General features: G+C 48.0%; 1 protein-coding gene across 3 annotated transcripts in view; it reads left to right on the top strand.

Moving 5' to 3' along the window:
• The first annotated feature begins 1781 nt into the window (after positions 1 to 1781).
• Positions 1782 to 23821, top strand: part of LOC146026626 (riboflavin-binding protein-like) — a 53924-nt gene continuing 31884 nt past the window's right edge. For 2 of the 3 annotated variants that reach the window (XM_083157443.1, XM_083157445.1), the window contains exons 1-3: positions 1782 to 1936; positions 8369 to 8520; positions 14010 to 14109. In XM_083157443.1, the coding sequence (XP_083013569.1) occupies positions 8382 to 8520; positions 14010 to 14109 (239 nt within the window). In that variant the 5' untranslated portion in view covers positions 1782 to 1936; positions 8369 to 8381. Of the gene's footprint in view, positions 1937 to 2694; positions 2765 to 8368; positions 8521 to 14009; positions 14110 to 23821 lie in introns of all 3 variants that reach the window. The other variant, XM_083157444.1, reaches the window with a different exon arrangement.

Here is a 23821-nt window from a genome sequence, read left to right on the forward strand (position 1 = left end):
CAGCACATTTGGCAGCACCCCATGAATTATACGGCACACTTGGCAGCACCCCATGAATTACATGGCACACTTGGCAGCACCCCATTAATTACATGGTACACTTGGCAGCACCCCATGAATTACATGGCACACTTGGCAGCACCCCATGAATTATATGGCACACTTGGCAGCACCCCATGAATTATACGGCACAATTGGCAGCACCCGAAGAATTACATGGCACAATTGGCAGCACCACAGGAATTATACAGCACACTTGGCAGCACTCGTCAATTACACGGCACACTTGGCAGCACCCCATGAATTACATGGAACACTGGGGAGCCCAATGATGCCATTCAAGTCCTTTGGTCCCCACGGACAGGGGTGCCGAGAGGGGGGGGGGGAGCAGGTACACTTTACCCGGGCCTGTCAGGCTGGCCCTGGTCTGGACACACAGTTTTTTTATTTGGTGTTTCTTAATGCGCTGGAGTCAGCTGTTCATCGGCGGCATTGGGAGTGCGGATGTGGGCAGACATGGGCCGGCGTGGGAGCAGCAGCATCACAGAGGTCAGTTTGAGCATCATTCTGCTCTCCAACTCCAGGGCCTGCTGGGAGCCAGCCATGTGATTTGTGAGTTTACCGTGGCTCGGCGACAGGAGGATACTTCGGGTAGGTATTCCCTGGGTGCTGGGAGTAGCTGGGACAGAGGGAGGCCTCCTTCTGTGGGAGTACCACCCACTCCGCAGCATCCGGCTCGCCCCACATTCCCATCCCAGCCGCCACCAGCAGCAGCAGGTGCCAGTGCCATGTCTCCAGCCCAGCAGTCCCAGACCTGGATCCCCACCGATGTCCAGGTCACTGCATTCCAAGGTGGGTGGCTGGGTGCTCTGTGTCTGCTGCCTCCCTGCAGGCTGCTGGGGCTGAGATCCAACTCTGGAAATCAGCATGTAACCCCTGGCAGAGCATGTACTGTAACTCCATAACAACGAGCATGTTTACCCCTGGCAAAGCATGTAACTCCATGGCAACGAGCATGTTAACCCCTGGCAGAGCATGTAACTCCTGGCAGAGCAGGTTAATCCCATGTCAAAGAGCATGTTAACCCCTGGCAGAGAAGGTTAACCCCTTGCAGAGCAGGTTAATCCCATGGCAACGAGAATGCTAACCCCCTAATATGCAATGAGCATTATGGTGTGTGGAATAACATGTAATGGGCATTATGTCATGTGGTAAAATATGTAATAGGTATTACGGTGTATGGCATAATGTGTACTGCCCACTACAGTGTGTGTGGCATAACGTGTAATGAGCACTATGGCATGTGGTAAAATATGTAATGGGTGTATGACATGTGTAATAGGCATTACGGTGTAAATTTTTGTCCCTGTATCCACCTTGGAAGCAGTGGTGTAACAACGGGTCAGTTTCATCCGTGTGGGCCCCAGGAAGTTGTACCGGGGCCCATGATTTCTCTTGGCGGCCCTGCCCACGGACTCTGGAGGCTGGGGCCATTGTGAGGGGACTTTTTCACCTTTCCGGGGGCGGGTGCAGTGACGGAAGGCAGACCTGGTTTTTGGGAGCCTCCCTGCCATTCCAAGAGGGTAAGTAAGTCTGATTTATGGGCAACCATGTGGCTGTGTGTGTGGTATCCAGCTGGTGATCATCATGCTGTCATAATGATGGGCCTATTTATATGTGGAGGCCTGGCGCTGCAGCTTCATTTGCCCCATTGATAATCTTGACCTGCTCCCTAGGGCTCCCCAGGATTGCAGCTGCTGCAGTTAGTTCAGGTAGAAATGTACCGAGCAGTCCTATGCAGCAAGTGATAGGCTTAGAACTGTATGTGTAAAGAAGACAAGGAAAGCAAACAGATAGGCAGGCAGCTTATAAATAGTGAGACCTGCACATTGAGCCCGGACAGTCCCACCGCACAGCAGGAACAGTAGCAGCAAAGGTAAGGCTGCAGTACCGATACCTATATATATATATATATATATATGGGGCTGGGGCAGATTGTCACAAAACACGGATTACTTACAATGTTAATTTTTAGCAGGATGAACCATTTTGTACTTTCCCATTTATTTAATAATACCTTTCAAATTGCACCTAATTACTAGGCCCATGCTGATTTGTTGACAGTTTGACCTGGTAATAGGTGCAATCTGAAAGGGCTTATCGGGTCCAGCAAACCGGCATCAACCCAGCATTACAAATCGATAAAAAAGCAAGGTTCTTACCGGTTTGTTGCAGGGTCGCTGTGCAGTGTGAACAGGTTTATCGGGTCGAGCGACCCAGCTGCTGTTCACACTGATGGAGGAGGCAGCGCGTGGAGCAGCATCTGCTCCACCCCCGCATAATGTCAGCGACCCGGCAATGGGGCCAGAAAGCGCAAAAAGCAGGGTCACAGCGGGACTAAACCATTTCAAAGTCCCAGTGCGACCCTGCATTTAGTGATGTGAAAGCGGTATAATTTAAAATTTGAATATTGGGTTGTTTGTAGATGATGTCATTGTCATTGTTCTGCGCAGTGATGTCTTAAGATCATTTTCAATTAAAATGGTAAAAACAGTGAAATATGCGCAGTTTATGAAATACAATTAGATCTACTGTAGGTGTGTTGACCAATCGCAAGATCAGGAATTGAAAAAAAAAAAAAAGTACTGTGTTGGATCTGGAGGTGTCTGAATTTTGTGTATTGCTATCATACAGTACGACTGTTGTCTGTCATGTTCTAATGGGTGAGACGATCGTCGGTTCTTCAACTGTCGCTTTTTAAAGTGTAAGTAAAGATCTCCCTAATCATTTATAAAATGTTGGGATAACAGAACAGTTCTCTATTATGTGTGAAGGTCAGAAACCAGGAACCTGCCGATTCCTTCACTATGGGCCTTATTCTAGTTCTGACAAAAACCTTCTTAGATGGAAAAAACCATGTGCACTGCAGGGGGGCAGATGTAACATGTGCAGAGAGAGTTAGATTTGGGTGAGTTATTTTGTTTCTGTGCAGGGTAAATACTGGCTGCTTTATTTTTACACTGCAATATAGGTCTCACTTTGAAGTAAAACACCACCCAAATCTAATTCTCTCTGCACAAGTAACATCTGCCCCACCTGCAGTGCACATGGTTTTGTCCATCTAAGAAGGATTTTGTCAGAAAGAGTGAACTAGAATAAGGCCCTATAAGACTATATTTGCACTGCGGTCCATCCGGCCCCTTTCTGTAATAAAATTTGGCACTTGTCTCAGTTAATAGTCACTCGGTCGACCACTATCAGTGGACAGTGACAGTAGGTCAACACTTGAAAATGGTCCACATTGTCAGAAGGTTGACACAAGCTTAAGGTCGACATGGGCATGGTCAACGCATGCAGTTTTCCGGGTTTTATTGTTGCCTGTGTTGACATATGTCGACATGGACACCTTATAAGTCCCCGTGGCTACACAAAAAGAGTGAAAAACTCATGTTGACCTTTGGGGTGTTGACCATGTACATGTCAACCCAAAGCTGACCTATGGTATGTGGACCATTTTCAGGCGTCGTCCTAGTCACTCTCAACCCAGGGTCTGCATATATTTTCTCAGCATAAGATTTTGCTGTGTTGTCATCTCAATCATTTACTCAAATGTAAACTTTGTGTTCAATTTTCTATTGACAAAGTGCTTTGATTTTAGGGCCCATAGCTACAACATTTAGTAACAGTATTGTGTAACCTGAAATGGTCCAAAGGTCTGCGGTAATCTGATAAAGGGTAGAACATTTTTTAGGTTAGCAAAAACTGAAACATTGTAGTATGTTCATTTCAAGGAACAAGTCAAGGGTTAAGGATTTACAGCTGTTCTGCAGCAAGGAAGCGAGCTTGCCTGGGCCATGAAGCATCGCCAGAGGACTACTGAAGACTACAGGGTTTATGCACCAATGAATCAAAATGTGAAAGCTTTGGTTCATCGCATAGGGTTTTAGTATTCCACCAAGTAGGTAGGAGCAGGGCCGCCAATAGGGGGGTGCTGTGGGTAGAGCTGGCCTCTGGAAGGGCCTGTGCAGCTCACTTTGCTCACCGCAACCCCCCCAACTGCCTCGGTTGTGCTGAACAAAACAGGTCCCTGTGCGCAGGCTTATTCAACCCAGGACGGACAATTAAAATGCTACACTGGCTTTTGAGCCAATCAGAGCTCATGTACCGGCAGCCAATCAGAGATGCTGGCGCTACGCGAGCTGTGATTGGCTCACCAAACGGTGCCGCATTTCTGCATTTTAATTGGCCGCCGGCATTCTGAGTTGAAGAAGCCTGCTCTCTGCAACCTTCGGGCTGCAGCTCAGCAGAAGAGGAGATAGAGGGAGCAGGAGCCGGGTTATGGTAAGTCAAGTGAGGAGGGGGAGGGGGGTCCCACTTAGGAGGATGGTCACTTAGGAGGAGGGGGAGGCGGGCCTGGGTAGGAGGATGGTCACTTAGGAGGTGGGGAGACGGGCCTGGGTAGGAGGATGGTCACTTAGGAGGAGGGGAGGTGGGCCTGGGTAGGAGGATGGTCACTTAGGAGGAGGAGGTGGGCCTGGGTAGGAGGATGGTCACTTAGGAGGAGGAGGTGGGCCTGGGTAGGAGGATGGTCACTTAGGAGGAGGAGGCGGGCCTGGGTAGGAGGATGATCACTTAGGAGGAGGGGAGGTAGGCCTGGGTAGGAGGATGGTCACTTAGGAGGAGGGGAGGTGGGCCTGGGTAGGAGGATGGTCACTTAGGAGGAGGGGAGGTGGGCCTGGGTAGGAGGATGGTCACTTAGGAGGAGGAGGAGGAGGCGGGCCTGGGTAGGAGGATGGTCACTTAGGAGGAGGGGGAGGCGGGCCTGGGTAGGAGGATGGTCACTTAGGAGGAGGAGGGGGAGGCGGGCCTGGGTAGGAGGATGGTCACTTAGGAGGAGGCGGGCCTGGGTAGGAGGATGGTCACTTAGGAGGAGGGGGAGGTGGGCCTGGGTAGGAGGATGGTCACTAAGGAGGGGGAGGCGGGCCTGGGTAGGAGGATGGTCACATAGGAGGAGGGGTAGGCGGGGCTGGGTAGGAGGATGGTCACTTAGGAGGAGGAGGAGGTGGGCCTGGGTAGGAGGATGGTCACAGCAGAGCAGCGGTGATTAGATGCTGTGCACATATGTGTCTATGTATGGGAGAGGCTGGTACCTGGACCATAGTGGGGTCCACCGGGGGTTTCCCCAGTTCCCCTATTGGCTAGTCCAGCCCGTACGGGGAAGTCCAACCTGGATGGGAGGAATGCAACTGTCCAACATGGGGAAGTGTGATGGTCTGGGGCAACTTTTCTGTATACTGAATCAGCGACGTGCACAAAGAGACTGGCATCCTGAACCAAAAGACCTACCTCAGCATTTTACTACACCATACAATTCCCTCTGGTCTATACCTAAGGCCCGATTCAGACCTGCTCGCTAGGCAGCGTATATTCACTGCCTAGCGAACAAGTAAACTCCGCCCTGCAAAACTGACGTCCATCATTGAGCGAATCCCCGAGCTACCATGCAAGCCGAGGTGTACGCTTACACAGCCGCTCGCATGCGGCCGCACAGAGGCAAAACCATTCGATGGTCGCTCACCGAACGTTAACGACATCGGAAATTCCGAATGAACCAAATACGACTACTTAGTACAGGTTGAGTATCCCGTATCCAAAATGCTCGGGACCAGGAGAATTTTGGATAACGGATTATTCCGTATTTCGGAATATTTTAATATTTCAATGATGTATTTTGAAGTATCTTGCATTTATGCTGTATAAACACATAATATACACACAAATATATTTTATTACCACATAAAATACACACAAATATATTTTAATTGTTCAAAAAAACAAAGTTTCAAAACGTGAAACAAAATGTGTGTACTATCTCAGATATTGAATTTGAATGCCAAGCAATCATTGTCTTGCACATATATAGTGGCAGTTACATATCATGTCCCCAGTGATGCTGTTACAAATGTCCCCAGTGAGTTTTTAGCAAAAAAAAATTTTTTTTTCACTTTCTGGAATGTCCGTATTTCGGAATAATTCGGATAACGGATACTCGGATACAGGATACTCGACCTGTAAATGGTACACACAAGGCCGTACATTTTACAACACAAATACGAACGTAGCCATTCGACGTTATAAAAATTGCATTGAAAACGAACGAAATACGAATTCTTAGTAAATTTACCCCCAACTGTTAATTTCTATGAACAATCCTAGGTACATTGGTGTAACTCTAAGGCAATGGACCTATTCTAAATGCCCAATCGTGCAGTATTATCATTCTTGTTACTACATATGGGTATATTCAATGCTATAGTATAGTAAAGCAGCGCCGATAGTTCGCCGTCATAGCTCGTGGGTCAGTATTCAACTCCCCCCACCCCCCCGCACTCGCCATTTCCACCTCGCTTTTTCTAAAAAAGCGAGGTGGAAACGGCATCTGCGGCGGTCAAAACAGCGAAGCTCCTGGCAATATGCAGGGGGCTCGCTGCATTAGCCGTGAACCTCGCCGTTTGGGGGAGTCCTCGCCATCCTCATGACTGCGAGGATTCCCCTGGAACATAGAATAGGGCGATCCTTGTTGAAAAAAATCCGTGCCCCCCCCCGCGGGCCACATTGAATACATGCCATTGTGTGTGGCAATGATAGTACTACACTTCAAGGGCTGCATATAGGACGCCCTAAGTTCTAAAAGGCTTGCAGCAGTGCTTCCCAAACTGTGTGCCGTGGCAACCTGGGGTGCCTTAGGGATCTTGTAGGGGTGCCTCAAGTTGACGGTTGATGAAAAATATTTATGGTGAAAATAATAGGAAAAACTAGTGCTGTTGGCAGCGAATGAGTAAATATGTGGACAAACAAAAGTGAAACCTGTCCCTCACCACATAATTAAACCTATTTATGACATATCGACACAATTTAATAAATTTAATAGGTATTTTTATTCACTTTCTCAGTAAGACATTTTTAGCCTAGTGGTGCCGTGAAAACAATTCCATACCTCCCAACTTTCTTAATAGCAGAATAGCGCCCCAAAGGGGGCGTGGCCTATGCAAATGAGGGCATGGCTTATGCTAATTAAGCCACACCCCCGTTTTCGCCCGCGAATAGACGCTGTGCGCATGCGCACAGCGTCTATTCGGTCAGATTGGGGGGAACTCCCAACTGCCACCCCCCCGCAGCGGGACACCGACGGCCGCGGGAGGGATGCGGGAACGTCCCCAAATATCGGGACGTTCCCGCGTTTAGCGGGACAGTTGGGAGGTATGCAATTCTGATACTCTGGGGTGCCATGAATCCAAAAAGTTTGGGAACCTCTGGCTTACAGATTAACATTAAATATTAAAAAGACAATACATTTTTTTGAAAGAAAGAAGGCCCGAGCGTCCCACCTCGTCTGACCTCTGTGTAACATCGCTGCATGGCATGGAAGAAGTCACATGACGGGGAGCTGGTCACATGATGCTGAAGTTAGCAACTCATGGCGAAAAATAGATTCAAGTTCAGCATACTTGCCTACTTTTGAAAACCAGTTTCAGGGAGATTATAGTTGGTAACAGAACTTTGCACAGCACCCCATTGAGGGAGCGTGTCATGCTCCTCCCAAACGGCGTGTCTAGTTCCATGTATGGAGAGATTGTGGAGAGATTGTGAAAAGAGATTGTGAATGTGGCACCTAGAAGCGTGGGTGTGTACTGCTACATCTGAGAGGGATCTTTTACAATGACTTATATCCAAATGTAGATGAGCCCCAAAGCAGTTAGTAAGAGCTACTATACTGTACTTGGTAAAGTGCTGGAATATGGTGCTGATGATTCAATGTAAATGTATCTATCTCTCATTTATTTTTTACCCAAAAATGTAACAGTGTAATGTGGGCTCAGTGAAATGAGGGAGATTGCTAGACTAATGAGGGAGAGAGGGAGATTGCTGCTATGTCAGGGAGTCTCCTGCAGAATGCAGGAGGGAAGGTAACTATGATGTAACAGTGTAATGTGGGCTAGGTGACATGAGGGAGATTGCTAGACTAATGAGGGAGAGAGGGAGATTGCTGCTATGTCAGGGAGTCTCCTGCAGAATGCAGGAGGGGAGGTAACTATTAAGTTCAGTCTTAGGGTACATTTACTAACGGTAGATTTGATCTATGTATACAGATTTCATACTGATGAAATGTGCTCAAAATCAATGTACCCTGTCTCCTCCCACCTCAATGGTTCCATCGGTATGTACTGTAGTTCCCACTCCTCCCATTGGGAGAGCTGACCGATGTAATGATGGAGCGATAAGTCCCTGATGAGAGACCTTGGGAATCTCAGAGTTCCATACTGTGATGAATAATGTGTAATAACCATAAATATGTCCTTTCCTGCAGGCACAGAAGAAGCATGATTCCACTGCGGATAATCCTTGCGCTCATCTTCCTGTCTGCTGGTTCTTGTCAGTTGAGCTGTCTAAATGGGACACATCACAAGGGGGCCCCCAGTCCTGAGCCCAACATGCAGGAGTGTGTTCTCTACTCTGCATGTAAGTGGCTCAGCAGGAAAACATCTACAGGGGACAGTTCTTGTGTGCCTAAAAATGCAATATTGTGATTGTAAAGAGGTGTACACACGGAGAGATTTTAACAGGAGATTTTGACTAGAGAGTCAAAATCTCCTAGAAGGTTAGCCAAAATCGCCCTATTTTGCTCCTGCTGAAGGTCCATACACACTGGGCGACTACACCCTGCGTGTATGGACAGCGATGATAGAGTTTATCGCTGGGGGGAAAGCGGCAGGGTGCATACACACTGAGCCGCTTTCCCCCTGTTTGGCGCCGACAGCGGGGGGAGGACGGCTTTGCATAGTGCAGAGCTATGCAAAGCCGTCCTCAAAGCCGCTCATCTGCTGGTATTACCAGCAGATGAACGGCTTTACCTGCGATGTTGCAGGAGCACGCAGCAGCGTTCACCGCTCATCGCCGGGGCATACACACTGGGCGGCTTTGAGTCGAAAGCCGCTCAAACCTGCTGTTTTGAGCAACTTTCAGCTCAAAGTCGCCCAGTGTGTATGGGCCATTAATCACTTACTCAAAATCTCTTGTGCATGTAGTCAAAACTGCTTAGGTAAAATTGTCCATTAGCCAATATCTAACCGTGCGTACAGCCCTTTAAGCTCTGTGGACCCAAGTAATTGAGTTGGCCCTTATCTGTTGTCTTGGAAAAGCAGTTTAATAAAAATACTGCAAGACGATACCATCGTCACAGGTGGGGAATGGGGGCATATCCTTATATCAGGGGTACCGCTATCCTTGTTCACTTGCTGTATAAAGCCACATGTGTATAAAGTGCTCCCTTTGTAACTTCCTGGTACCCCGACAGTGGCTCTACCTCTGGCACATTCTCTTCTACGCTCCTTCTATGTTTTGGGGTTCCTCACGGTTCTGTAACTCTTCTCTCTATGACTCATTCATCCTCTACTCCCAGTTCTATGCCGATGAAACACAAAGAAACCATTTTTTCCTGACGTCACTCCTTCTCCACTCCACCTGTATCTCTTCCATCTCCACCTGTATCTCTTCCTTCTCCACCTGTATCTCTTCCATCTCCGCCTGTATCTCTTCCTTCTCTGCCTGTATCTCTTCCATCTCCACCTGTATCTCTTCCTTCTCCACCTGTATCTCTTCCATCTCCGCCTGTATCTCTTCCATCTCCACCTGTATCTCTTCCTTCTCCACCTGTATCTCTTCCATCTCCACCTGTATCTCTTCCTTCTCCACCTGTATCTCTTCCATCTCCGCCTGTATCTCTTCCTTCTCCACCTGTATCTCTTCCATCTCCACCTGTATCTCTTCCATCTCCGCCTGTATCTCTTCCTTCTCCACCTGTATCTCTTCAATCTCCGCCTGTATCTCTTCCTTCTCTGCCTGTATCTCTTCCATCTCCGCCTGTATCTCTTCCATCTCCACCTGTATCTCTTCCATCTCCGCCTGTATCTCTTCCATCTCCGCCTGTATCTCTTCCTTCTCCGCCTGTATCTCTTCCATCTCCGCCTGTATCTCTTCCATCTCCGCCTGTATCTCTTCCTTCTCCGCCTGTATCTCTTCCATCTCCGCCTGTATCTCTTCCATCTCCGCCTGTATCTCTTCCATCTCCGCCTGTATCTCTTCCATCTCCGCCTGTATCTCTTCCTTCTCCGCCTGTATCTCTTCCTTCTCCGCCTGTATCTCTTCCATCTCCGCCTGTATCTCTTCCATCTCCGCCTGTATCTCTTCCATCTCCGCCTGTATCTCTTCCATCTCTGCCTGTATCTCTTCCTTCTCCGCCTGTATCTCTTCCATCTCCGCCTGTATCTCTTCCATCTCCACCTGTATCTCTTCCATCTCCACCTGTATCTCTTCCTTCTCCACCTGTATCTCTTCCTTCTCCACCTGTATCTCTTCCATCTCCGCCTGTATCTCTTCCATCTCCGCCTGTATCTCTTCCATCTCCGCCTGTATCTCTTCCATCTCCGCCTGTATCTCTTCCATCTCCACCTGTATCTCTTCCATCTCCACCTGTATCTCTTCCATCTCCGCCTGTATCTCTTCCATCTCCGCCTGTATCTCTTCCATCTCCGCCTGTATCTCTTCCTTCTCCGCCTGTATCTCTTCCATCTCCGCCTGTATCTCTTCCATCTCCGCCTGTATCTCTTCCATCTCCACCTGTATCTCTTCCTTCTCCGCCTGTATCTCTTCCATCTCCGCCTGTATCTCTTCCTTCTCCGCCTATATCTCTTCCATCTCCGCCTGGATGTCCCACTGCCATTAACACAGTCTGTAACGGAGCTGCTCATCATCTTCCCCATCTCAGTCATTAGGTCTACAGTGTCTAGGTTGTCAGTGAAAAGGTTGACCACTATTGGTCGACAGTCAGAAGGTTGACATGGACGAAAGGTCGACACAATCAAAAGTTCAACTGAAAGTTTGACATGAAAAAAGGGTCAACATGAGTTTTTCATGATATTTTTTAAAGACCGCATTGTTTATACTTTACCGTACATGTGGGCATAGAGTAAGATTATAATAGTGTGCTGAGCGCACAGACAACGCACACTTACAAGGTGTCCATGTTGACCTATGTCGACATACACACACACACACTTTTTTTTTTAAGTCTGTTTCCGGTTTATAGACAGTCAGTTGGTAGACAGCAAAAGGTCGACATGCAATAGTGTCAAAATAACAGGGTCAAAAGGTCGACAGGGTCAAAAGGTCGACAAACCAAAGTTTGACTTTAAAAAAGGTCGACAGGATTTAAAGGTCGACATTCAAAAGATCGCCATGATTTTTCCACAAATTTTAATAATGACATGGACTTTTTCATGCTTCACCATCCATGTCTGCATAGAGGGAGAATATAATCATGTGCAAGGGTAAGCGTTTCATTAATTGATGGTCCATGTCAACAGGTCCATGTCAACAAAATGTGAAGAAACTCATGTCGATCTTTTGATTGTTGTCCTTTTGCTGTCGGCATACTGACTGTCTATCTAGACACTGTAGATCTATCAATCCACAACCAACTCTGTATTCAGTTGATAGGTCAATGACCTTTTGAATGTGTCAGCTATTTTTCCATGCCGACCCAAAGTATGTTGACCTTTTGACTGTTGACCATTTGACTGCTGACCTAAACACCGTACACCTAATACACCATATAACCCATATTTTTACTACCCCTCCTCACCGGCATGGTTATATAACCTTAAAGCTACTTATTCTCCAAGCCCGCTGACTTGGTATCATCGTCTGCTCCACCCTTAGCTTCACTCTACATATCCAGAAGGAGATTTATCAAAGCCTGGAAAGAGATCAGGTTATAGTAGTGTACACACGGTGCAATTTATTTTACTATTCAATCCCGATTTGGTCGGGACCTAATTGCACAGCACCGTGTACACATTCGATTTACACTATATAGTACAGATCTGTCCTATATAGTCTTGCCTGCACAGTCTATTTGTCTATTCGATTTAGATGCCGCGGGGATGCACATTGGGATCGATTCGGGATAGAATGCGGCTGAAAAACGTTCAATTTCGATTCGATTTTACTTACATAAGCAAAATTGAATGGAAAAATAGACCAAATCGAGAGATAAAATACCAATCAATCATCTTCTGTCATTTTTTTCTAACAGTCTTTTATACCGCTTTTCCAATTACTTGAACGTGCACCAACCCAGGATTTTTGTTAGTGGAAATGGTGACAATGTAAACAACCCGGGTCTGGTGACCCAGGATTTATACCCAGGATTTGAGCAGGCTTTTTTTAGTGAGTAAAACCTGGGTAACGAGACGTGGAAACAGCTCATACCCAGGCTTCTTGACCCGGCAGGGGAGGCTGGCCATTGCGCAGGCGCCTCTCGCTGTCCACCCACTTACTGCCCATCGGATGATGACAATCCGCCCCCCTCCCCTTCCTGGATGCCTTCTGCCTTCCCACCACTAACCTCCCACCACTGCTTGCCCGCCCGTTGCTGACACACACACACACACACACACTGCTGCTGGTGCCCACCCATCACTGACCTAACCCTCAGCCCATAGTTGCCTACCCTCCTGCTTTCCCTCATTAGTCTAGCAATCTCCCTCATTTCACCTAGCCCACATTACACTGTTAACTTTTTGGGGAAAAAAGAAGTTAGAGACAGATACATTTACATTGAATCATCAGCACCATTTCCCAGCACTTTACCAAGTATAGTAGCTCTTACTAACTGCTTTGGGGCTCATCTACATTTGGATATGTCATTTTGGTACTTATATGTTAGTTGGGCACCCACTATAGTTAGTATGCTCATACCCCCACTATCCATGTCGGCATGGAGTTGATATTATATAGTATGGCGAGCGCAGAGAGCCACCGAGCCCGAAGCGCGGCGAGCCCCACGAGTAGCCGCGGAAAACTAAGCAAATAGCTTAGTGGGCGCCCAACTAACATATAAGTACCGTCATTTTAAAAGATTCCTCCCAGATGTAGCAATACACACCCACACTTCTAGGTGCCACTTTCACAATCTCTCCATATATAAGATTAGACACGCCCTTTGGGTGGAGCATGACACCCCCCCCCCCCCCCCCTCAATGGGGCACTTTGCAAAATTCTACTACCAACTATAATCTCCCTGAAACTAGTTTTAAAAAGTAGGCAAGTATGCCTCAGCCACAACCCCCTCGCTTCTGACCCCTGTGTTGGTGATTCCCCCCCCCCCCCCGTTGCTGGCCCCCACTGCTGACCTCCTGCTAGTGTCCCCCTTTGCCCTTTTTTTCCTTTTAAGTGAAAAAAGGAAGAAAAGAACCAGGAAAATAGGGCAGTGGAATCGGGAACATGGGAAGGAGATCCACAGAAATTACGGGTCGAAATCCTGGGTGTGTGTCCCAGGATTTTGGTTGGGAACATGACAGTTAGAGGCTGGTTCATTGGAACTTTATCTATCTGGATTTTATCTCTCTCCAAGCTTTTATACCTCTCCTGCAGTCTATTGAGCAGCATTGACACCTCTGAACAGTTGTCTTTCTATGTTAAACTTATCCAAAATGTTAAAGTTTCCATGTATATTTTATTGAAACCTAAATGATGGGATAACATACAATGAAAGCATAGTTGTAGAGAACATAAAAGATATGTGCATTTTTCATGAATGTAATAATTCACAACAATTACATAGATAAAAACTTCATAAATCAAAAGATTTCAAAAAATGTTTTTTTTTTTCAAAACCCTAAATGTAATAACACACATCGAAATGAGGGGTTATCGTGTGCGAAGCACGCAACACGTTCCACAAAAGGTTGAACATACAAGCATGGTATAAATATCTTGGAATCAATAGGCTATGGTAACATGTTTTGTTTGTTGGTTTTTGACTAGAAACACTTATGTAAAACAACATTTTTGTTTCGTTCAAAAATAAGAACAAAATAACATAAACAATAGTTATCAAACACACCATTAGTGAATGACAACTGACAATTTATTTTGTTATCATTTAGCCTCTTGCTGTCACGCCAACTTTACTGAAAAATTCACCCCGTCTCCCATGATAAAAGTGGATAATTATTACTGGAACAGATGTGGGAACCTCAGCAAGACGTAAGCCTCTTCTGTACATTCTACATGACTTAAGCTGGCCCTACAACTACAGATTGATTGGGGTGTATTCAATGACTTTTGCACGCTGTGGCAGCGAGCAGTGCTGACTGCTCGTTGTCACAGCTCGCCGGTTACAGTATTCAACTGACCCCCTGCACACGCCATTTCCACCTCGCTAGGTTTTTGTAGCGACAGGGGAAACGGTGCAGGTGGTCGCTAAACAGTGAGGCTCGCGGCTAAATGCAGCAGGCTCCCTGCATTAGCCACGAGCCTCGCTGTTTGGGGGAATCCTCGCTGTCCTCTGACACCGAGGGATCCCCGGAACATTGAATACGGTGAGCGGCGAGCGCGGGGGGTCGCTTGTTTTTGGTGATCTCCGACGTTTAAACCCCAGCAGCCAGCAGCATTGAATACAGCCCATTGTCAGATCTGGCTGCTTGGAACAAAAACCTGTTAATGGATGAGAGCAAATGACAGTTGACCATTTGCTTTGAAATACTGGAAAACTGCCAAAAACTGTCATTCAGATACTACCAGGTTATTGTTCCAACCAGCGCAATCTGACAATCCATCTGTAGATGTATGGCCACCTTTATCCATTACAATTGTTTTAAAAACCAAAATATCAATGATTAACATGGTGGAACCAGCATAATAATTAACAGTTTAGTATTTTTTTTTTACTAGACATGGCGAGGGTAGTCAGTCTGTGTCCAAGTAATAGTTGTTTCAGATCTTCTTCTAGTGTTCAGATAAGGGGCCTGATTCAAATCCGCTCCGCTGAAAATTGGAAGCCCGAACGATTATCGGATGACCGCATTACTCGGCGGCAGCGAACAGGGAGAAATGCATTTGATAGTGAGTGATTGCATATGGTTTTCCCCAAGGCTGCTAATGTATTTGCAGCCGTGCACAGGGGCGGGAGTAGACTGTGGCGTTTCTGAATCAGGCCCAAGGCAACATGGGGGAAGGAGATATATCAGTATGGGCCTTATTGAGAACATATCGCTCATCTGCAAAATTGCTGATAACTGTGAGTAGATAGCCACCGCACGGACAGATAGCCCCCCGCCCCCCCCCCCCCCGCGAGTAGAAAGCCCTGCGAGGGGACGCGGAATACATGTAAAGTAATCCGTGTCCCCTTGCGGGGCTCACTGTGCTCGCCATGCTTCGGGCTCATATGATGTGTAACCTCGCAGGGCTCGCTGCGCTCGCCATGCTTCGGGCTCATATTACGCGTGCCCTCGCGGGGCTCGCCACACTATCTAAAATCAACTCCACGCCGACGTGGATAGTGGGGGTATGAAAAGGTCGGAGGATGCGTACCGCCGCCCCGCGCACGGCTCACTGCGCTCGCCACGCTACGGGTTGGTGTTAATAGTGTGGGTGGCGTTGACACTTGGGGTGACACTAAATGATGGAATCACATTGTAAGCACCCATCTGTAAGCACCCAATGTCGTACGATGGAATCGTGGGCACCGTTCTAGGAAACAAGTACCCTCAATGGTCAGGCCACACAACTGCCGCATAGGAATCTAGATAAAGGGCCCAATTCGCACAGGTCCGGATTCTGACACTGGCCAATGTTTGTGGCACAAACACAAATTCACTAACATTTAAAAATGAATATAAAAAATAATATTGGCTATTAAATGTGTATTTTAGCCCCTGAAACACAGCATTTTCTTGGCATTTTCTAGTTTTTCTCGGTTTGAAATTGATAGGAAAAACTGAAAACTGACCATTAGTTAATATACTTGGACTCCATCTTGGATGTTTCCTCACCCCTAACATTTTTATTGATTTCTTTTTCTGTAGACTTTGAATAAAGCAGCCATTTATTCGCGGCATTGTCCCCTTTCAGACAAAACCTTATTTACCTACTTATCCGAACCCCCGCATTGCCAGTAAAGACGGGAATGGCTTCTTTCTCTGGGGCAGCTGTTACTTGCATCCAGTAGCCAGACCGTGAGGTTAATGATTGCATAGGATTTGACAGACTGATCTGGGGCTCAGATGCTTTATCCAGAAGTGCGCACTTTATTCACTGCATCGTGACTCTGAGCCGGAAATCAACAGCTGTTGTGTCCAGACCAGTGGAGAATTGATCATATAAACAGGGGGAAATGTATGAAAACTAAGAGAAAGGTTACTGCATATTGCATATTCCATGTGATCTGGGCGAGATTTTACCACCCAGGATCGCATTGCAATATGCGATCCTAACGGGGGAATTTATGTCCGTGGTGCAGGGACAGGCAGGGCCGGATTAACAATGGACCTGAAGGAGCTACAGCTCCAGGCCCACTCTCCAAATAGGCCCATTTTCTAGCTGAGGGCCAGGGCTTTCCAACGTGCTGAGCCATGCGTCGCTAGCCCCCCGGGAACTGGAGATATCGCCAGGCAAAGCTGGAACGTTCTCCCCATAGGATAACATGGAACCCGCTAATTCCGACCCCCACCCGGTTCCAACGGCTGCCAGTTCCCCCTCCGGCGTCACAGAAGCTAGAGGTTGATCTCAGTCGAACCCAAATCGCTGGGCCTTCAATCTGATACCAGGCTGGTCCATATGGGTTATAGAGATATTGCAGGTAAACCGATTTTTTTTCATTTCTGAAATGTCATTTCATGGCTGTTCATGTTATTTGAGGGCAGATTTCTCTGGAACCAAATGGCCCAAAATCATTCGAAGCCCACACTTAAATGGGTCAGTTGGTTCCAAAGATATAGCTGGTTGTTTAAAGGGGTGAAAATGCAGGGACTAGGCTGGTGTAAAAGGGGCTAGCCCGGGAATGTCCTTGTATGATCCTGGGTCCATATTCCCGGGTAATACCCTGCATTTTCTAGTGTGAAAGAGGTATTATTTCAAATACCCGGGACCTTCAGTGCTCTGAATACAGCCCCCTGCTCTCTGGCTCAGCTCTCAATGTCATTTGTGCGCAGCGGCTGTCCACCAGTTACTACGAGCATATATTCCCCCTTTGCAATTAGCATGTAATCCCACATGGCAACGAGCATAGAACCCCTGGCAATGAGCATGTAACCCCTGCCAATGAGCATGTAGGTAAGCCTCACTTATGTAGCATAATTTTTAATAGGCATTACGGTGTTTGGCATAATACGTAATGGACATTATGGTGTGTGGCTTAACATGTAATGGGCATTAAGGTGTAAATTTTTAATGTGCACCTCTGGCGCGCAATGCCCCTGTTTGTGAAGCATATTGTGCATTATTGCTCAATCTGTTTGGTATAGTGTGTATTTTGGGTCAATCCATGTGACAAAATGTGAATTTTGCCGTAATCTGTGTGGCATAACATGAATTTTTACTCAATCCGTGTGCCATATTGTGAATTTTGTCTCAGTCGGTGTGAATTTTGGCTCATTCCATGTGGTATAATGTGTAAGAGGCAAGTACAGTATAAGGTGGTTACTAGTGTGTTGCATGATTTGTATATGGGGTATATGGTGTGGTAAACTTAGGTGACCACATAAAAGGTGCTGAAATGTTGTCTACCAAGTTTTGGCTTTCAGTATTTTTTTTTTATGACTGAATTGCCGCCTCAGCCCGCAAGTATCTTAGGACATTGGCATCCTGCGGGTGCACCGTTGGAGGGCACCCGCCAATATATCTCCCTGCATTTTTCCTATGCCATCCCACTGCCTTTTCCAGTCATATATAATTAGTTGAAAGTATTTACACAAATAGAGACACACCCATGAGCAGACCACCCAACCAGAACACTGGTCACGCCCCCACATTATTAGGTGCTGGCCACAACCCCTATTATTGCGCATAATAGGCCTTTGATAATTTTCAGCTCCAGGCCCATTTAGACCTTAATCTGGCACTGGGGACAGGAACTCCAAAAAGGAGCCCATTCCTGCTAACTAATCAGCCAGGTGTCAGGGGGGTCTGCACATGCATTGTCAGTGCTGACCCGAGGGCCGGTACAAACCCTGTCTGCGCCCCAAGCAATCTCCCCCCCCCCCCCGGTCGCTCCCCCCCTCCGCCGTTCAATTTCAGCGGGCACTACACGCGCTCGGGGGGGGGGAGGGGGTGCGGACGACGATACTGGGGGGGGGGGGGTGTTGGACGCTTGATTCCCGCTGACCAGCGGGGGGGTGTTGTGAGGGTCGATATTGCGGCGGACACCCTGTGTCGAGGGGGAGGGGCAGAGTTGATTCACAGGCGGGATCTGAGCGGGGGGTTTGGGGGAGGGATGCTTACTGACTCACCTGCTCCCCGCTCCCTGCTTTCTATGGTACCTCTCCTCGGCGGCTGAGTACCGCCCTCCAGTGGCCGGCGCCCTAGGCAAATGCCTAAGGCTGCCTAGTGGTGGCACCGGCCCTGGCTGACCCCCGGCTACCCACCGAGCACACTGCACATCGGCTACTCTGGCCAGAAGTGCGGTGAGTAGCCCATAGGCTACAATGGGCTACCGACATTCTCAGGTGGCGGTAGCTACAGAAGCTGAGATGGTAAATCAGGCAGAATCACATCCACCATAGAAACCTATGGGGGAGGCAGTTGCGAGTGGACAGGAGGGATCGCAGCTATTGGACATTCCTGCTTCGGTCCCTCCGTGATACATGCTGGGGTACTTAATATTTGCTGATAACCGTTTTCGGGGGTTAGCCGCAAATATTACATAATAAATGGGCACCAAAGAAATTCATAGTGAAAAAAGGAGAAAAATTATTCTGCCATTGAAAAAGTCCTAATCCAGGATGAAACGCGTTTGGCTACATCCCTCATGGCAATAATTTGCTACCCCACTTTTTGCTTTCATTGTTCCAGTTGTTACTGGTAAAACCCTTCACTGGTAATACTTTTATTGTTACTAGCTATCTGTTAATAGTCACAATAAATAGTACCTTTGTAATTACACCAGTTCACCTCTCATTTGTTATACGTGCACCCACAAGTCCCCTTCCACCCACTACACGGACACATTAGTCTCTGGAACCGTGTCAGCACATCAGGACTCGGGGAAGTCACGCATCATCGATATCTGCTGATACATCGGAACCATACGGTAAGCTACTACCACCTTTTTCTACATACCACCTGCATACCCTGAACTACTTACGTTATCTTCGGAGGTACATCATCTACTCCAGGACTTGACGTGAAGGGATCTGGGTACCGTGACACCATCACCTATCGGTGAGACAACAGGCATTGCCTCTCCGTAGGACAGGTTACCGTAACATCTACCGTAGTTGGGGATCACCCTCCCATCACCTCCATTATCAACATCCTGCCTACAGATATTGCTCCCAGTTTATACATCATCCTAACACCCAGCCTACAGTTATTGCCCCCTGCTTTCATCATCACAACACCCAGCCCACAGTTATTGCTCCCAGCATCTGACTTTCTATACGCCTAACTATCCTTACCAAACCCCTGAGCGCCAGCACTCCCCTCTCCTACCTTCTCAATTGTACTACTAGGGGGACCGAGACTTCCCCCAAGGAGTGAGGGATGTTAGGGGGTTTTCCTCTCCGAGCGCTGTGCAGTCTTCTCTTTTAATATGTAAAGTGGGCTCTGCCTTGTGTAATATGTACCGGGGGCTCTGCCTGGCACAATATGTAATGGGGCTCTGCCTGGTGTAATATTTAATGGGGCTCTGCCTGGTGTAACATGTAATGGGGGTGCTGCCTGGCATTATTTGTAATGAAGCACTCATCTCCAGCTGTTTACACACTAATAAAATGTACTGCTCATGCCTATGTTAATGCTGGCACCCTGACTTCTGCCTGGAGACCGTGCCCAATTCCCAAACATCAGTTGAAATTCCCGTGCCAGAATCCCTACTGCCAGATGTAGAACTACCTGGAGTGGATTAACATTATACCGAGGATTGGGGGTGTGACATGCGATAGGTTAACAGGAACAAAAGCACGACAGACATAGGCGTGCGCACATTAAGTGTTAGGGGTGCACAGGCACCCCCTAATGCTGTGTCCACCCTTATGAACACCTCCCTGACGCTAGCAACCAGCAATACCTTGAAAAAGAAGCGCCCATCAATCAGTTACTGTATGTGTGTTTTGCATTGTTACCATATCACTACATACCATATATGTTTTTTAGGTACTTGTGTACTAGCATGGCGCTCATCGCATCGCAGACCATAAGGCATACGATGGTATGCGATGCGATGTTACCCGATGGCATGCGATGTTATACAATTTTAAATTGTATACCATCGCATTGTATGGCTTTGTATGCCATTGTATGGCATATACAATGGTATGCGATTTTAAATTGTATAAGCACCCTAATGGGTTTTTCAATGTTAAAAGTGCCCCCTATAAGATAATTAACCGTGATGGGTGCTTAGTATGTTAAAAGCACCCCCAACGGCACCCCCACTATGAACGCCAACCCGAAGCGTGGCGAGCGCAGCGAGCCAGCGAGGGGTGGCGGTACGCATCCTCTAACCTTTTTCATACCCCCACTATCCACGTCGGCATGGAGCTGATTTTATATAGTGTGGCGAGCGCAGCGAGCCACCGAGCCCGAAGCGTGGCGAGCGCAGCGAGCCCCACCAGGGAACGCGTATTACTTTAGATGTATTGCGCGATCCCCCCCTGCAGCGCAGTGCGGTCAGTGGGGTCGCGCGGGGGGGGGGGGGGCAGGCCCTGTCCCTGCGCCTTCCAGATGATAAAACCAGACTGTATTGCAGGATACCGCAATGCGATGTCCGGCGATGTCACCGCGCCGGCATCACTCTCTAATGATAAATGCACCCCTAAGACTGGTATGTTCCATGATCACATCTAATGTGCGTTGGGTGAATACTGCCATCACCACATGCTGGGAAGGAGAAGCGACGTATATTATTATCAAGTGACGACACAGGACATGCTCAGTATAGTAATGATGATGGTGCATATACTGTGTATATATAGATATAATTGCCCTGCGTGTTTGCAGCGTGAGCCAGTAAAGGCAGCGGAGGGTTAAGTGAGCAGCTTGCCAGGATAACACATATTGATAAAGGGAATCCAGGCTTTATCCTCCCATGTATCTCAGCCTGGTTCTGGAAGTCATAAATATTGTGAAGCCAAAATGCGCACTGGGAAGATTAACATTGTTGGCCGCAAGTCCCAGCAAAGCGCGGTCATTATTCCCCTAGGAGCCATCACTCATACAGCAGAGGAAACAGCGGTCTGCACTCAACAGACCGGCTCCCAATGCGCAAACACCGATCTGCTAATTAATACAACACCTGGAAATGATCATTACTCTGTAACCGACTGTATAAATCAGAGCGACACCTCCTCCGCATGGCGATGTAGGAAGCAGGACGTCCTCGTTGTGAGATATGTGAAATCAGGATAGTTGGGAGTTATGTTACCAGCATAGTGCTGGCTGCAGGTGGGACCCAGGGCCTGATTCAGCTAGGCTTGCTAAGCGGCAGTTGTTCACCCTGAAACACCTCCTGGACGTCTGTGTGTGTGTGTGTCCCCACCGCCGCCGAATCCTCTTGGTAACATGCGAGGGGATGTAGGTGAACGCATCCCATCATTTCTGTCGAAAGGGGAGAGAAATCATTTGATCAAATGATTTCTCTCCCCTTCGGAAATTAAAGTCAGAAGAGGAGGCGGGCGGCTGACATCACATGACCCGCCCGCGTTCCAAGGGGAATGATCTGCGTTTTCATGGGGACTCCTGTCTGCCCCCGCCCACCCCCTCTGGAGCAAATGGCTCAGCCAATCCGGCATATGCGCAAATATATGGTCTGAGCATGGTCAGACCCCCACCAACGTAACGGTGCTGTATTTATCTCTGTCCAATCGGTACTGAATTACCACCCCCAGTGTTGTGGGCTTCACCTGACTGGCATAGCCTCTTGCTGATAAAGACAATTTGCTTTTGGACCCCCAGTTTTGCTGATGCCAGCATAGAATGGGTTTTACTATATATATATAACGTTTGATTTCAACTGCATTACACTGTGGGTCTAATTCAGATCCTGAAGTGTGCTAGTGCAGTACGGGTCCTGCGACGCTGGACGCACAATGGCTGTAGTCCTCACTAAGACGTTATTGGCCTCTTTGTAGCAACTGCGTAGCCACCTTGGCACATCACCAAGGGCCACGCAGCTGGGCAACAGCGCCTCCTGTACCATACTAGTGCATCGCTGTCGCTTACAAGGAAACCACATCTGAATCAGAACATGTGCGCACTTCATACTGCGCAGGCACATAACAAAAATCATGCATGAAATGCTCCGCAAATGGACTTTCACTCAGCTCTGTCTGGATCAGCCCCACTGAGCCGAGAAGCAGAACCAGACTGGGCCGCCGAATCAGCCCTGCCATTTGTGCATGCGTGTGGCCTTTGTCGCACACGCCGGGCATGCGCACGTGCGCGCACACATCCACCGCGCATGCCTCTCCTGGCTTGGGGAATAGTGGCGTGTGATGCCCGCCTCTCTCCTGGACTTCAGAGAGAGACGCCTGACCCTCCACGAGTCCAGGATTGGGAGGTGGAGCCTCCACCTTGCACAAAGAAATCAGGCCACCTGGCCATCGGCCCCTCTGGCATTTGCCATAAGTGCCAGATGGCCAGTCCGGCCCTTCCTAGAAGTGACTTTGAGGGGTGAACTACAGTTGGATATTTTATGATTTGCACAGAAGCAGCAGCAATGTCGGATGCATAGGAGCGGTATTTCAGTGTCTAAAGGTGCTGCAAGGGGCACTTCAGTCCTTCGGAAGCACGTGCGTACGCCATTCAAAGGGATTTGTAGCAGTATTAGTATAAGTTGCAGACTCGGGGACCCATTTACCAAGGATCACTTATACAACGAGATCTGAGCGGAATCTTACCACCCAGGATTGCATTGTAATATGTACTCCCATCGGCGGTATGCATCTGCTGGAACACGGAGGGACATGGCTCGTGTGATGCGCTCAGCCGGATGTCAGGGGGTCTGTGCATGCGCGATTAGCAGTGCTTCACATTCCGGATATTGGTAAATCGGGCAGCATTGCATCAAACCAATGGAGGATGCAGCTGTTGGCGGTGATGAAGGGATCGCAGCAGTTGCCTGCTGCAGTCCCTTCTACATACATGCTGACGGTACTTAATATATGCAGAGAGAGTTAGATTTGGGTGAGGTGTGTTGAAACTGAATCTAAATTTAAGTGTAAAATAAAGCAGCCAGTATTTACCCTGCACAGGAACCAAACAACTCACATAAATCTAACTCTCTCTGCACTTGTTACATTAGGGTTGCCTACCCTCCCGGAATGGCCGTAAGGCTCACGAAAATCGGGTCCACCCCCTGGCCCAACGGAAAGGTGGGCAACCCTCCCTGATACTGACGCTACCCTCCCCTCACATCGCTCTCGCAGCAGCGTTAATTTCCCGCGATCCACGGTAGGCGCAAATCGCATCATTTAGTCCTGCCCCTCCTTGTAGACCCGCGAATTTCGGGATTTGTAGTACCGAAGGGCTTGATTGTGTCTACATCATTACTGCCCCCCCCCCCCCCCAAATTGCTGCTGACAGTCTGCTCTCCGGGCTTCTCCCGGAGAGGATACTTTAAAAGTAGACAACCCTATCTTATATCTGCTCTATGTGCAGTGCAGGACGGTTTTTCCCATTTTGAGAACAAATTTGTCCTTCGATCAGGTCTGAATTAGGCCCTTAGTTTTGGAGGGAGATTTGTGTTTTTATTCAGCTTTTA

Source organism: Crinia signifera, chromosome 8 (genome assembly GCF_055691185.1).
Source record: "Crinia signifera chromosome 8, ASM5569118v1, whole genome shotgun sequence".
NCBI lineage: Eukaryota > Metazoa > Chordata > Amphibia > Anura > Myobatrachidae > Crinia > Crinia signifera.